General features: G+C 47.8%; 1 protein-coding gene across 11 annotated transcripts in view; it reads right to left on the bottom strand.

The window, feature by feature from the left end:
• Positions 1–13,287, bottom strand: part of MARK2 (microtubule affinity regulating kinase 2) — a 56,730-nt gene extending 43,443 nt beyond the window's left edge. For 3 of the 11 annotated variants that reach the window (XM_057317110.1, XM_057317111.1, XM_026483392.4), the window contains exon 1: positions 12,715–13,283. In XM_057317110.1, the coding sequence (XP_057173093.1) occupies positions 12,715–12,768 (54 nt within the window). In that variant the 5' untranslated portion in view covers positions 12,769–13,283. Of the gene's footprint in view, positions 1–12,714 lie in introns of all 11 variants that reach the window. The other 8 variants (XM_057317106.1, XM_026483393.4, XM_026483397.4 and 5 more) reach the window with 6 other exon arrangements.
• Between the last annotated feature and the right edge of the window lie 1,353 nt (positions 13,288–14,640).

Genomic DNA, 14,640 nt, shown 5'->3' with positions numbered 1-14,640 from the left:
TGAGGCACAGCCAGGACTAAACCGGGGCTGAGAACTGCAAAATGGTTTTTTATGAAATTACCAAGAAATCAACCAACCAAAGTCAGGGAGAATTAATTCAAGTTTTGTCTACATCTGTGATTCTTACACTTTTTGGTTTCAGAAATTCTTTGCAACTATGAAAAATAATGGAGTCCTCAAAAAGCTTTTATTTAAATGGACTATGTCTATTAATATTTACTGTATCAGAAATAAGAAAAGACTTAAATATGTATCCATCCATTTAATAGAACATAATAAACCCATTACATGTAAACATGAGTTACTTATTTTTCTTTAAGATTTATTTATTTGAGAGAGAGAGAGCACGCGTGGAGAGGGACAGACAGAATCTCAAGCCGACTCCACACTGAGTGCGGACCCTGATGTGTGGCTCGATCTCACGACCGAGATCATGATTGAGCTGAAACCAAGAGTCAGATGCTTAACCAACTGAGCCACCCAGGTGCCCCGTGAGATACTTATTTTTAATGAAAAAAACCTATTCACCAAACCACAATTTCACAGTGCGAAAGGAAGTCCGCCCCATGAACTAATCTCATAATCCAATCAAAACACAATACCAGACAAAAACTCAAAAAACCCCACACTAAAACACTAAAGAAAAAAAAATGAGGAAAACTTAAAGAATGAAGAGGAAGGGAAAATGGGAAAAAGAAAAAAATTAAGGAAAAAGAGGGAAGGGGAATAAACAAGGCACAGATAAAACAACAACGAAAAACTTCAAGGGGCCAATGCTGTACGTATTAGAGGGAGGAAATAAGTTAGTTTGGGTCAAAGTCTCTGAGGCCCAGACAGGACTATATAGTAGCCGGAATTGTAAACAAGGGCACCTTATGAAGTCATCGCAAGTAACCAACCCAAGACAGACAATCTACTCAAGTTTTGTCTCCAAACACAGGTTCTTCTCACTTTTTGGTCTCCAAAACTCTCTATACTCTTAAATAAATTACCAAGGACTGCAGAAATCTTTTGTGTATGGGGGTTATAGCTATCGATAGCTACCTTATTAGACACTGAAACAGTAATTTAAAAAAATATTTTTATTAATTCATTCAAAATAATAAACCCATTACATGTTTATATGGAAAACCTATATTTTTGTGTGAAAAAAACTGTACTTTCTAAAACAAAATGAAATGCATGGCAAAAACTGCACTGTTTTACATTGCTGCACATCTCTTTAGTGTCTGGCTTCATGGACGAGAGCCGACTTCTTATAATCTGCTTCTGCATTCGATGTGCTTCGATCTGTTGCTCTGGTTGTAAGATACAAAGAAAATCTTCAGACAGACCTGTAGTTGGAAAATGGAGTGTAACAGCCTTTCAGATACTGCGAATTCTTCTTCTTTGACACCAGACCAAAGCTCAAAAGTAATAGTTTTTAAAAGCTAGTTGCCACGTGCTATCTGAGATTTTATCAATGAATTTGTTGTGTACTTTTACGTGAAAATCCATTGGTCATCTTGCACTTTTTGAGTGGCTCTTTTACCTACTGGCAATCGGGGAAATATTCCTTCGTTGAATTATACAGAATTTCCAAATACTGACATTTCATACAATATCAAAAAATCACATTCCGTTAATTTTACCACGGATCTCATCAAAAAAGTCTTTGACAAATACAAGTTTTCAAAATTTAAAAATTCTCATTTTCACCTGAAAGCTTGAATTTTATCACTGGCAACGGTGACAGACTCACTTTGTTCAATTTCAAGAAAATGTCCACTAAACACTCAAGTATGAATAACTACAGTTTAACCGTCAGTTGTTCTTTCAAGTAAAAACGATGATCCATGCATCTGGGTCAGCTCCAACACACTAGTGCATTTTCCTAAGACAGTCCTTGTACTGTGGTATCCAGCAGCAAGGCTCCACGGATACTTGGCATTTCATCACTCAAAATATTAAAGAGACTTTTATTAGAGAGTTGAGATTTAATAAAAATTAATAATTTTTAGTGCTTCATCCAAGACATTCTTAAGTGAAATGGCTTTCTTTTTTTTTTTTTTTTAACCACAAGCAAAGAGCAGGAAAGAAGTCACGACTACCACCACGAGTGGAGTCTGGTGCCACTCACTGCCTTGATTCATGTTATGACGCCAGCAATTTTCTCTGCCATTGCTTCTGCACCAATCGTGCAAATGGAAATGAAGTTGTTCTAGGATGAACCGTGAGAATCAAAAGAGTTATTCACCCCTTGCATACTTGTGTTCACTGCTCAGCATTCACATAAAAGAAAATTCTTGGAGGTGTAGCTGGTGCGGACACAGGCTGAGCCACGTCTGTAAATCTGCTCATTCGTAAGGCAAAAGCACAAGTCCACAAACAAGATATGAACTCCGTCATCATATTTGTAGCTAGATCTTTAATTCGACGAGTCATGGTAACACACGAAGTGGCCCTGCCTTGGATTTTACTGACTTTTCATCCAGTGGGCATTCGGCAATGTCTGCTGCTCAATATTTCTATCAGTCTCTCGGCTATCGGGTGGGCTTTTCCAGCCAAAGCAATGTCGTAACTTATCCTGTAAGATTCAGTGACTTTTTCATTTCTAGGCTGGAAAACTGGAACAAATTCTGGCTTTTAAAGAGCTCATGGTGTGTACACTTAAAATACTCAATTCCTTTTTCTTTAAGCTCTGAATGATTGGTCTTGACGTGATGTTGCAACTTAACTGGCGCTATAATACTACACAAACGTGTTCCGTTGCGTAAGACACGATAACGTACACTGTTAACATCTATAAAGCTGAGGAGAAGATAGCTTTCCTTATAACATCGTCTCTTTTACTAACTCTTCATTTCTTATTTACAGTTCTGCCTAGATTCTTCAGATTCCTCCCATTCGCTCGTTGATGTGTTCATTTCAGTAAACAGAGACTGCAAATCTTCTAATCTCCCTTTTTAAAGCCAACAATCCATCCTTAAATATAAGAGAAATATGATAAATTTTCCTCTGTTTCAGAATAAAGTGCTAAAATAAGTTGTAAGTGAAATTTTTAAAATTAGAAGCTTTCCCCAAAGCTTTTACAAGTAAGTTTTACAAGTGGTACTTACTTCTTGTTGTGTTTCCTCGAAGGTGCCAGGAAAATGCTGGGATTTCAAAATAATGATTTATAGGACAATAATGAGGTTTACAGGGATTACACCAGGCACAACTGAAGACAGCTAGTAAGAGTACCGCAGAAGTACTCAGAACAAACTGAGTTCATCATTGCAAACTTCCATATTTATACCTTAAAGGACTACCTTAAACATTCCAGAAAACACAAGAATACAGAAGCACACATTTCATTAGCCAAGAGTGATGATGTCAGCACACATCATTCAGCCTCTGGAAAACTCCACCGCACACCGAGAGAATGAGAGTGAAAAAAGGCAAATGCTGCATTCATGTTGTGATGAATCATTCTGATTTCGCGTACCGCCGAACGGGTCTTAGAGAGCCCCAGGGTCCTCAAAACACACTTCGGGAGCCACATGCAATATCGCATTACCAGAATTAACAAGCGCCTCCTCAGATCTCTCTCAAGACAGGGTCTGGCGTTGTAGCATTCCGGATAGGCCACAGGAAAACAGCAGAGAACTAGCTTAGACCCTGTCACCAGGGAAACTGGGATGCCGACCCTAGTAAGTTGTCAGATCGCCAAGCCTGGCTTTACTAAGGAAGGTGACTCCAGAGACATAAAAAGAAAATGTTTTCTAAAGCAGCAAATCCTTAACTTTATAGAAATCAGAGGAAGAGGAGAAAGGACTGGGTGGTTCTGGGATTCTGTACATGAAGATCTCAGACTATCAGAATTCCTCTCCTGAGCCACACCACAAAAGAGGCATAGAAACAGGTCAGGCAGAGTGGGACGTGGAGATGAAAACCCGAGATGGACAGTGATAATGAAGGAACAGAGTTCAAAGAAACCAAACAGAAAAAAAGGAAGTGAGAGAAGTCAGCAAAGGGGTCAAAAGGAAGAGGAAAATACAGTGAAAGAAATATTCCCTGATGAGCTCTGAGGCGACACTGTTACCTTTCTCCTTGGCCACAGTTGCAATGTGAAAAAACCAAGCAACTTACTTGCTGTTCTGACCAGGCATTCAGGCTCTAGAAGCTGCAAGAGATAAAGATAAACAAGGAACCAACTGAGACCAAAATCTCAGCCCAAGACTCAAAGTCCACAAACTCCTAGGAACAGCTGAGAAATGGCTGCGACCCTTCCAGGCCTCACAAAGGGGAGGCTTTCTTCTCACTTCAGAGAAGCCAACAGAGATAACAAGGACCTGCCCCTGAAGTCCCCTTTGCTAGTGAAAAAGGAACCTAAAATCATTAGCTGCTAAGTTCCCATGTGGTCTTTAAGAGAAACAGGGAGCTTTCTCCTGTTGCCAAAGGGTAAATACTGCACTTGAAGAAAGGAACGTGAAAGAAATCCCATGAGCGCACTCGGCAGGCCTCTAATAACACCCGGATCCCAACACTCAGAAAAACCCATGCTCTGGTGACTTTGGACTTGGCCTTCCAGGCACCGATGAGACTGCACATACACCACCACCACCACCACTACTCACAACACAGAAGTATGGGCAAGCAGAAGGTAATGTTTTGGGGTGTTTCTTTTTTTTTTTAATTCATAAAATCACCTAAATACTGATATCCTGTAAATAAATGCAACCCCATTTTTTAAAGTGATATCAATAGTACCTAAATCTCTCCAACAGCATTCTATTCTGATAGCTGGTTGGCTCAAAAACAAAAAACCAAACAAAAGACAACTAACTAAAATAAACACATTTTTATTTTACTTTTTAAAGATTTTATTCATTTATTTGAGAAAGAGAGTGAGAGAGCACAAACCAGGGGGAGAGACAGAGGGAGAGGGAGAAGCGGGCTCCCCGCTGAGCAAGGAGCCCCATGCGGCCTGACCCCAGGACCCTGGGATCACGACCTGAACTGAAGGCAGACGCTCAACCCACTGAACCACCCAGGCGCCCAAAATAAACAAAATTTTTTTAAAATCGCTAGAAAAAGCACCTAAAGGACCCTAATAACTAAAAGAAACCAAGATTCTTTCAATCAATTCAGAGAAATTCCAACATATATTGACCTGGAGTTGTGTGGTGCTCAGAGAAAACCCACTGAGTTGCTCAACTAGAACAGTGATGAGGGTGATTATTACGTCCTGCCAGGCATTATTCTAAGTGCTTTATATTCATTACCCCTTTTAATGTTCACAATAACTACACCTACAAGATAGGTACTATCATTACTCCTTTTTTACAGATGAGCAAACAGGCCTGGAGCAATTAAGTAAGCCCAAGGTCATGGTAGGGGCTGACCAAGAGTCCAATACAGGGAATCGAACGTAGAACCCGCTGTAATCACAACACACCACTTATTGGAAGTCCCCGAGCGCTGGGATCTCTTTTCAACTCCGCCATAAGCTCAACTCAATTAGAATGCTATTGCTAGACCAAGCAGGCCTGAGGGGCCCCACATCCTGTGACTAGAGAACCAGTAATTCAAACTCTTGTGGGCAAAAACAAAGCAACAAGCCACAAGTGCATCCAACACCACATGCAAAGACACTCAGATGATGGCCATCTGTGGAGGGGGTAGGGGAAGGCCAGCAGACCCTCGGGTCTAAAGAAGGTGCAGGAAAAGGGGGCCACCTTCCATACAAGTTATCAGTAACCAAAACAAAACCCTCAGTGAAACGGTGCTCAGGAGAAGCAATGAGTAGATCATTGTAGTGGCGGCAGGAGCAGCCCGCCCCCAAGGGCAAGGGCAAGGGCTGGAACTATGTTTGCAGGTGGTTTCACTCATTAATCACCAAACTTTCAGACGTGGGAGTTTTCTGTTTAGTGGGGGACTGGGAAAACAATCCTGCTATATTAGTCCATTAGTGCTGATGGTCATAGGTGCCTCAGAATCCTATGTCCTTTCCCGGAGAAAGATGTCCTGCCACTATTCAGGAAGTGCCAGCACCTGGTGACTGATGACTCCCACCTTTCCTACAGGTACCGATCAGGAACAAACGCACACTGTTCCCCATGGCTGAAGATCCTGCTGAGCTACCCAAGACCAAAAACTATTCTCTCTCCTTTTTTCTTCCCCAGCAGGCCTAGACAGACAGTCCCACTGCATCAAGCCAAAAGGTGTGGGGGTCTTACTGGATTTAGCCACCAGATCACAACAGCCAGGAGTCAGTTCCCCATTCACAAACCACAGACCCAGTCCCTTCTCCCTGGCCAGGTTGGAGTGCCTTCTGCCAAGCCGTGACCTGTGAAGAGGGGGCCCAAGAAAAGGAGTTGTATCTTAGAGTGTCCGGTGAAGGGTGTGTAAGACAAAGTTGCCCTGAGCAGCCCTGGGTGTAAGAGAGCCCAGCCCGCTCATATAGAGAGGCCAGGCCCAGAGACACGTTCAGTATTGGGAGGGGATGGGGGTGTTCACAGACCTCATCCAAACTCACACCTCAATGAGCAGAGCCCCAGAGGAGGCAGACCTTTGTATTGCCAACTTGCCAAAAAGCACACAGGAAAATAGGCCGAGGCTGCTCAAAACCAGCTTGACTGGTTCTACGGAGAAGCCTCTGGTCTGCTCCGACTTCCTTATGTTAAAAAGAAAAAGGTGGCTTGGAGCCAATCATTGAACACACCCCTCCTTTTCTCCTCTCTCCCTGCCCCCCCACCCCCCCAATCTGTTGTCTCTCAGGACTCACCTGGCCATCAGTATCAGTGTCCATCCTGTCCTCGCCTACCAAATCTGTGCTTACCCGGCTTCATAGGCCTAACATTAACCATTTGATGAGCAAAAGGAAATGCATTTGTTTTTGCCACTTATGCCCTCATTTTCTAATGAGAAATGTAGGGATACATGGAAGTAGAGAGAAAGAGTGCCTAGGGACCAAGAAACTTCAAATCCTCTAGCAAAAGCAGGCAGACAGGTGAAGGGATCTGGCCTATTTCTACCCACTACAGGATGAGCAGGGCTAGTGGGCAAGAGAAGAAACTGGGATCCCTCCTTCAATGAAGGATCACTGGAAACCAAGAGGCCAGATTCTCTCGTGATATGGTTTCAGATTCAGACGCACCCAAAAGACAGCATGGCACTCAGCAGCCAACACTAAAAGGGTTGTGGTGGGGTGGTGACATTCTGCTCCAAGAGCTAGAGCTTTCAGAGTTAACGTCGGAGAGCTGGCCTCTTCCCATGCCAGAAGTGGAAATGGGTGGTTTCCTCCCCCACAAAGTTTGTAAAGGCTTACTCTTCCCTCTGCTGAGACAGAAGGGGAAAATGCACAGATAACACTGCAGTGACTCATTCGTGTTTGATGAAGACCGCGAGAAAGCCTGGAGAATCCAAGCTAGAAGTTGCAAAAAGGTACAAATGCTGGCATCTCCCAACAAGAGAAGGAAACTCAGCCACCTATCTGGTTTGTCACTTTGCTGAACTTCCGCTGGAGGAGGAAGGCCTAGGTTTAAACTCCACCCACCCTTTCCCCATCCCTCTTGGTTTTTGCTTTGCTAGGCAAGTGGCAAGCCTGGCAGCACCACCGGCTCCAAGAGAATCAAACCCTTTCTCCATCTCCTCTCATGGCAGTGGCCTAGGAGCCACAGTCTACAGTTTAACCAGGCAGCGGGGGGCTGGGGCGGGACCTGGTTACTGCAGGAAAGCCTCGTCAGGCAGTCTTGGGGAAGGAAGGACAACCACCCTCCTCGCCCTTTCCATCTGCTGAGGTTACTTCATCCCAATCCATTAATGGGCTTCAAAGTGCTGCTGGGGGTGGGGGGTAGCAGAGAGTCCATTTAGCAGAGCTATCATGGGGCCAAAGGTGGCGCCCAACCCCCACTCCGCTTGTCGATAATGGGCCACAAAGTCTGAGGCTTGGCTGCACTCTAGGCATAAAATATTCATTCCAGTCAACATAATACATATGTAGGAAAGTCATGGAAGCTTCTGGGAGAAGAGAAAGGCCAGCCAGGTGGCTAAGTGCGCAATGGGAAAGAGTTCACGGAGGCACGGGTTAGTCCTGGTCAAACGCCCACTGAGAATTGGGTTGTTCTGTCCAAAGGGGAAAGTGCCTAGTCGGAGAAGTTTCTGACTCCCAAGAGATCTAACCATGCAAACCACTCGGGCAAATTCTCAACTTTTTCCTATCTCATAGGGATCAGTTAAGACACTGACAGTGAAAAGAATCTCAGGCCCAATCTTCGGTCACCATCTGAAAGATGCAGCCATTCCCTATGCAAGCTTGATTTTAATCTAAAGCAGGCCAAGTTTCAATGACTGTCTTGTATCCATCTGTTTAGCTACTTCCCAAAGTCCACAGATTAGAGAAATTATTACAATTTACCAGGTGGTTACCTTTACTGGGTTCAAAGATTATGGTATGGTGAGCAACTCTCTGAACTCCCAACTCCTAAAGCCCTTGCTCTAACAAGGCCTCATTCTAATTTCTAGGGCCATGCAGGAAGTGAGAATGTCATCCACCCACACCTCTGACCAGAAGGCAGCACCACTAAGGAGCCCTTCGCCAGAGTCAAAGGGCAGAAGTCGGAGTCAGAACCCAGAGCACAGTGCCGCACAGCTCCCAGGAGATGGAGGGAAATGAGAGTCAATCCAGCTCTCTACTGGAGCTGACACTAAAACGAAATTATTCAACGCAACATTCAGCCAGAATCAACACTGGCATCCAAGGGATGTGTGTCTGGAGCGGCTCAGTTGTTCTTACAGGATTCTCTAAGTCAGATTTGCTCGCTTCAGCCAGACTTCCACACTCCTCTTCCTAGAACCACCCAAAAGAATAAACAATGCCAGGGCGCCTGGGTGGCGCAGTCGTTAAAGCGTCTGCCTTCGGCTCAGGGCGTGATCCTGGCGTACCGGGATCGAGTCCCACATCAGGCTCCTCCGCTGGGAGCCTGCTTCTTCCTCTCCCACTCCCCCTGCTGTGTTCCCTCTCTCACTGGCTGTCTCTCTGTGTCAAATAAATAAATAAAATCTTAAAAAAAAAAAAAAAAAAAAAAAAGAATAAACAATGCCACTCACTCCCCAGAAGAATGACAGCACCCCCCCCCCCACTGCCGCTGAAGTGGGGCTGGTAGTGAAAGGCTCCCGCTTTCCGTCAGAAGCCCTCCCCGTGGTTCCTGAGGCCCAGGGGTGGGGCAGGTCTGAAGCCACACAGGCCCTCTACCAGGTGTTACAGGAAGCTATGGCCAGCGGCAGGAGAACTCTGGAAGTTGGACCCCTCTCTGCACTTGCCTTATTACTGCTGCCCTTGGCTGGAAGACAAACAGTCATCTTGCTGATTGCTTTCACCACAGCCAGCCTCCAGGCCAGCAGAGCCATTTGGAAAAGAAGTGGACAGAAAGCTCAGCTCACAGACTGAGGATCCCCAAAACTACCAGCCCCAGGTCACAACCCTCCTTCTGCAAATGAAAGAGTCCATGGCTGTGAGAAAGCACAACTGCAACCAGGTGTCACAAAAATCATCTTAGAGACAGGGCTTGAATTTCTTTTATCTCCCACTTTCACTGTGAGAAGCAGAGTCAACAGCAAACAGGCACTCTTCCTGCAACACGAGGTTTATTTTTATGCTTCCATATTTTCTCTGTGTGTGTGTGTGTGTGTGTGTTATGTGTGTTTAATTCAGATGTGATCAAAGAGCTCCTGGAAACAGCTTCTCATCAGCCACATGGTTTAATAAAGAAAGGGGGAGAGGAAGAGCAAGAAGAGGTTGGAGATTGAAGACAACTAGGAGAGTTTGTTTACCTATTTCCTGGTGAAACCAGTTTAAATCATTTAAACCTAAATACAGTCATAGAGCATCTTTGGGGGAAAGGAATCAGCCCAACCAAATCCCTGGCTTTTTATTTCATAACACTACGGCTTACTGCAACGGCTGAACTTCCGGGACTACTTCGACTAGAATCACAACAGGACCAAGAGCTTTCCTGCTCTTACCTGTGGCATCATCTACTCTAAAGGACGCCGATGCTTCTGGCATCCCTGGCCTTGTGACCAGAAGGGCTGCTAGCTGTCTTTTTCCATGTTTTGAAAAATACAGGCATCTGCCTGTGGTAGGTGTATCCAAGCTTTCCCAAAGGCTGTGCTTTTGCTGGGACGAGACTTAATATCAAGTAAACAGCGTGACTGGCTACCTTGAGAACGCGAGCAGAAGCGATGAAGTGGCTTTGGGGAACCTAAGTCCATAAAGAGTGCAAACGGGATGAGTAACCCATAATTTGGAACAGGATGACAAAGTATGCAGCCACTGCTCCAGATAAAGTTATCAAAGAGCAGCTTGCATTCCCAAATGGTTCACCCGATTACTGCTCTCATAAAATCAATGGGTGTACACCGACTTCCTACTATGCGCTCAGCAGTCTTCGACGCATGTAGGGAAGAGAGGAAATCAATGCACACATCACAAGAAAAAGACCATGGCGAGAATACATTTACATTTAGTAAACAGCACAAAGAAACCACATTGAGGCAGTCTGTTACTCTACTTTGCTGAACACAATGCCCCCCACAGCCTCAGCGGAGAGAGTAGGCACTCCACCGCCACTCCCCGCATGCCTGAGGGTGTCAGTCAGTCACTTGGCCTCCTCCTACCAGCTCATAATCAACAGTCTGGGAAAGTTCTCCGGTTAAGCAGGGTTTACCTGCTAAGACAAAGGTTGTGATAGGAAAAGGGATAGAACAGGCCACCTCAGGAGGGCCTAGGAAAAGCGGTTCCCAGCAAGCAGAGAAACAGCTGGCAAGTGAGGGCAAGACTGGGAGATACAGACCACACTCTGGTTTCCAAAGACCTCAGTCCCATGCAGAGCCAGTTGCAAAACCCAGTGATGAAACAGAAATCCACCGGCCCTCCCTCTCAACTCGTTTCGCCCCCAGAAGCAATCAATCCATCAGCAACAAAAGGGTCAACCGGTGCAGAGAAAAACTTGGGCCAGAACTCCTCCTGAGTTCCTGACTGCCCAGGTGACAGAGAGCGAGGGCGGGTGACACAAGAGAAAAACGCAGGAAAACGCAACGAGGGCAGATTTTCCAGGGAAGGATGTGAACACGCAAGAGAATAGAACAACGGTTCTACTCAGCTACGAAGAAAGAGTGGTACGAGAGGAAAACATAAAGGATGTCATAAGGGAGAGGATGCAGAAAGGCGCTGCAGCCCCAGGGGAGAAGAGCTCCTTTTTCAAGTCAAGTTTTTCTGGCCTAGTAAAGTTCTCCACGGAGGAGGGTGTGCCAGGCAGGGAACTCTCCCCAGAGCAGGCAGCAGTCAGCATGGGACTCAGGACATGGTGAAAGGAAGGGGAGGGGTGGAAAGTGGACGCCTCTCAGCTCACAGGTGAGGTGACACAGAAAACGCTAAAGCCTGGGTGACAGATGATAGCAGTGATTGCCAGGACGAGGGGGAGGGGGTGTAGCTCAAGAAAACGAGTATGCTGAGTGCCTGGACGGGGAGTTACAAACACAGGCCAGTCGGGAGGGAAGGGCCAGGGGCATGTGTGGGGTAAAGAAATATGCTGTGAAGAAGGCAAGAGACTAATCCGGAGATGAAAAGCAACCCTGGTTAAGAGAGAGCGAGGAAGACCTGGTGAGGGTAGAGAAACCGGAAGGCACCAAGGAGGAAGAAACTATGAAAAGTGACAGAGCCAGGAGTGAAGACACAGGAAGGCATCATGGTTTGTGCTGCAGTGTGAGAAAACAGAAAGGCAAGGATGGTGAGGGAGCGTGACAGGGGAAAGGACTCAGCAACAGGTTGTACTGATAGAGTGGGGCTGGGAGAATGTTCTCCCTCCGTAGGGAGAGTCCAGGGAGCAGGCTGGTAAAGCACTCAAGTGAGAAAACAGGAAGCCCAGAGACTTAAACCAAACCTGGGGGAAGAGAACGGGAGGGATCCAGACTCTGAAGGGAACCCTTCAGAATGGAACCCCATAGACAACCTGTGGGAAAACTATGTGCATGACAGCAGTATGGGAAACACGGAAGCAACAAATGCCAGCGCGAGGCACCAGGGAGCTCCTGGAGAAAAGAAGGGAAAGTGATGAGCAAAGAGTAGGCGAACCATTTGGAAAGGTGATGAGGGTGGAGCTGGTGGGTTGCAAGCGTGAGGGAGAGCGCAATTTGGAGAAGGAAGAGGGTAAAAAAAAAAAAAAAAAAAAAAAAGCTAGGGAACTGGAAAGGGATAGGGAATCGAGAACACACTCCGGGGCAAGGACCCTGAGGGTGATAACCAGGGACTGGGAGAACCGGTGCGGGAGGAGGAGATGCAAGGCTGGAGAGATGGAGGAAGAGGTGGACAACGATCTGGGGCAAATCGCGGGGTGCTGTTCGAGGAGCAGGAGGGTGGCGGCTTTAAGCGTGGGTGGAGGAAGACCAGAAAGGCCCCTGAGAGAAAAAGGGAAGAGAAGGGGAAGCTAGGGAGGTAACACGGAAGGGCGCAGGAGGGCGGTGAGGGGAGAGGGGGGTCAGCAGAAAAGACAAGTGTGCAGCTTGGAGTCAGGACGAGGTGGGTCCCAGGACAGGACTCAGAGGGGGATGTGCGAGGCCGAGAGCCAGATGACAGGGCAGCCGAGGCTTGCAGGGTGGCAGCAGGGACACGAGGAGAGCAGAGGAAGGAGGAGGCTCTGCAAGGTGCAGGGGCCCAGTCAGAGAATTCGGGGAGCCCTCGGGGCTCCTTACCTGCTCCGTGTCCCTCTCGTTCAGCGTGGGTAGGGGGGTCCGGGCGCTGGACATGGCGCCGGTATCTCAGGGGAGGGAACCGAGAAGCTTGGAGGAAGGGAGGGAAGGGAAGGCGCGGAGCCCGGCCGGGCGGGGCTTCTCACAGCAGGGGCACCCGCCGCATGGGCCCCGGCCGGGGGTGCGGGGAGGCCGGGCAGCCGCTCACGCCAGCCCGGGGATGCGCCGCTCGGGCTAGGCCGCGCCGGCTCCGAGCGGCTCCGGACCGCACCCCCCCGACCCCCGGCTGGGCTGTGCCGCCTTTCGGCCGGGCCGCGCCGCTCCGCCTACTCTCTGCCGCCGCAGCCGGCCGCCTGCCTCGCTCCTCCCCTGCCCTCAGCGGCACTGCTCCGCGCCCGGCACACAGGCAGCCGCCGCCGGACCTGCTGCTCCCAACATGGCCGCCACCACCGCCGGCCCTCGGCTTTTTCCGCCGGCAGCAGCCGGAAACATCCGAAGCGACGAGGAACGGGAGGGGGGCGCGCCTCCTCCTCTCGGCCGCGGACTACGGGTGAATTCCGGAAACACCCGAAGAAGGTAACCCCCGGGGACGCGCGCACCGCCTAGATTCCGAAGCCCAAGCTTCGGCTCTGTTTACGGAAATCCACGAAGCCACTCGGGAGACTCCAGACACGCCCATAGGCCTTTCCCCGCCCACTTCAAACTGGCTCGCTGCGGTTTCCGGAAACACCCGAAGTGGCTCCGCGTGCAGTGAGCCGGCCACGCCCCCGTCCCTCCCCTGCAGCTCACGGCGGTCGTCGGCCATTTCCGGCAACACCCGAGGCCGGGCGAGCCCCGAGTTGTTCCCTCGGGTAGTTCTCAGAGTCTGACTCCTCGTTTCTTTCCGTCAGTTTCCGGGTATTTTCAAACCCTGAACAGGGAGCGCGGATCACCTGCGCACGTTATTATTTGTCTAAATAGAAAATAAGGCTGTTAGCCGTCCCAACGATCGGCATCCTTTGGTTCTAAAGCAACTTCCCCGCCTGCGTGTCTGCTCATCAGTCAGCTCTTAAAATCCATCTCGTTTATCATCCTATCAACATGTGTGTCACTTGTCAAATGCAGCGTTAGTGTATGACCTGTCTACTTAGCATTCTTCACCTGCTATCGTCTATCTGGGCTTCCATTTATCCGTACACCCCACGTCTAGTCTGCAGTGTTCCCTAAGGTCCGGGGCAGGCACCAGGTCAGTGTCCTTGGCTCCCGGCTGTGGGAGGCTTCCGGGTCCCCCCAGCCCTGCATTCCAGCCCCAGCTCGGTGGAATGAAAATGCGATGTGATCTTGGAAAGATTACATAACATCTCTGAGTTTAGGCTCCTTGACGTCCTTATATTAAGAGAATTCATGCCTTTGTTCCAGTGATGACATTCTAAATAACATCTCTGAATTCCACTTACCTCTTTTTTTAAATTGTTCAAAATAGCACAAAACGACATTGCACTATGGTAATATTGAGTCATGCCGGTTACCTTTTAAAATACCCCTGTAAGGTAAGGCAGGGGGAGACATTCTCACCTTAATTCATTTTTCATTTATCCCTTCTAAGAGAAGAAAATTCACAGAAAAGAGAAACTGGTTGAAAATGAGGATTTCTCAGGATGACACAAAGAATGGGCACCCGGACAAGTTCCCTTCCTTTCTGGGCTTCAGTTTCATCGGTAAGATGAGATCCCTCTCATCTTTTGAGAGCCCCAACTCCAACAGGAAATTCACTCTTCACTTCCCCCTAGACTGTTTCACCAGGGAGAGGCAGTAGGCTGGTTTCATTCCTCAGGCTCTAAGCTGCCCCCACCCATGGTACCCTAGACATGTGGGAACTTGCCCCACCCCCACCCCAGGGCTCAACAGCAGCTTAAGGTGGGCAGAAGCCAGAGTCCCCACAGGAGCCCG

This window comes from Ursus arctos, unplaced genomic scaffold (assembly GCF_023065955.2).
Source record: "Ursus arctos isolate Adak ecotype North America unplaced genomic scaffold, UrsArc2.0 scaffold_23, whole genome shotgun sequence".
NCBI classification, from domain to species: Eukaryota; Metazoa; Chordata; class Mammalia; order Carnivora; family Ursidae; genus Ursus; species Ursus arctos.
The sequence above is the reverse complement of the archived record's forward strand: the minus strand, read 5'-3'. Positions and strand labels throughout refer to the sequence as shown.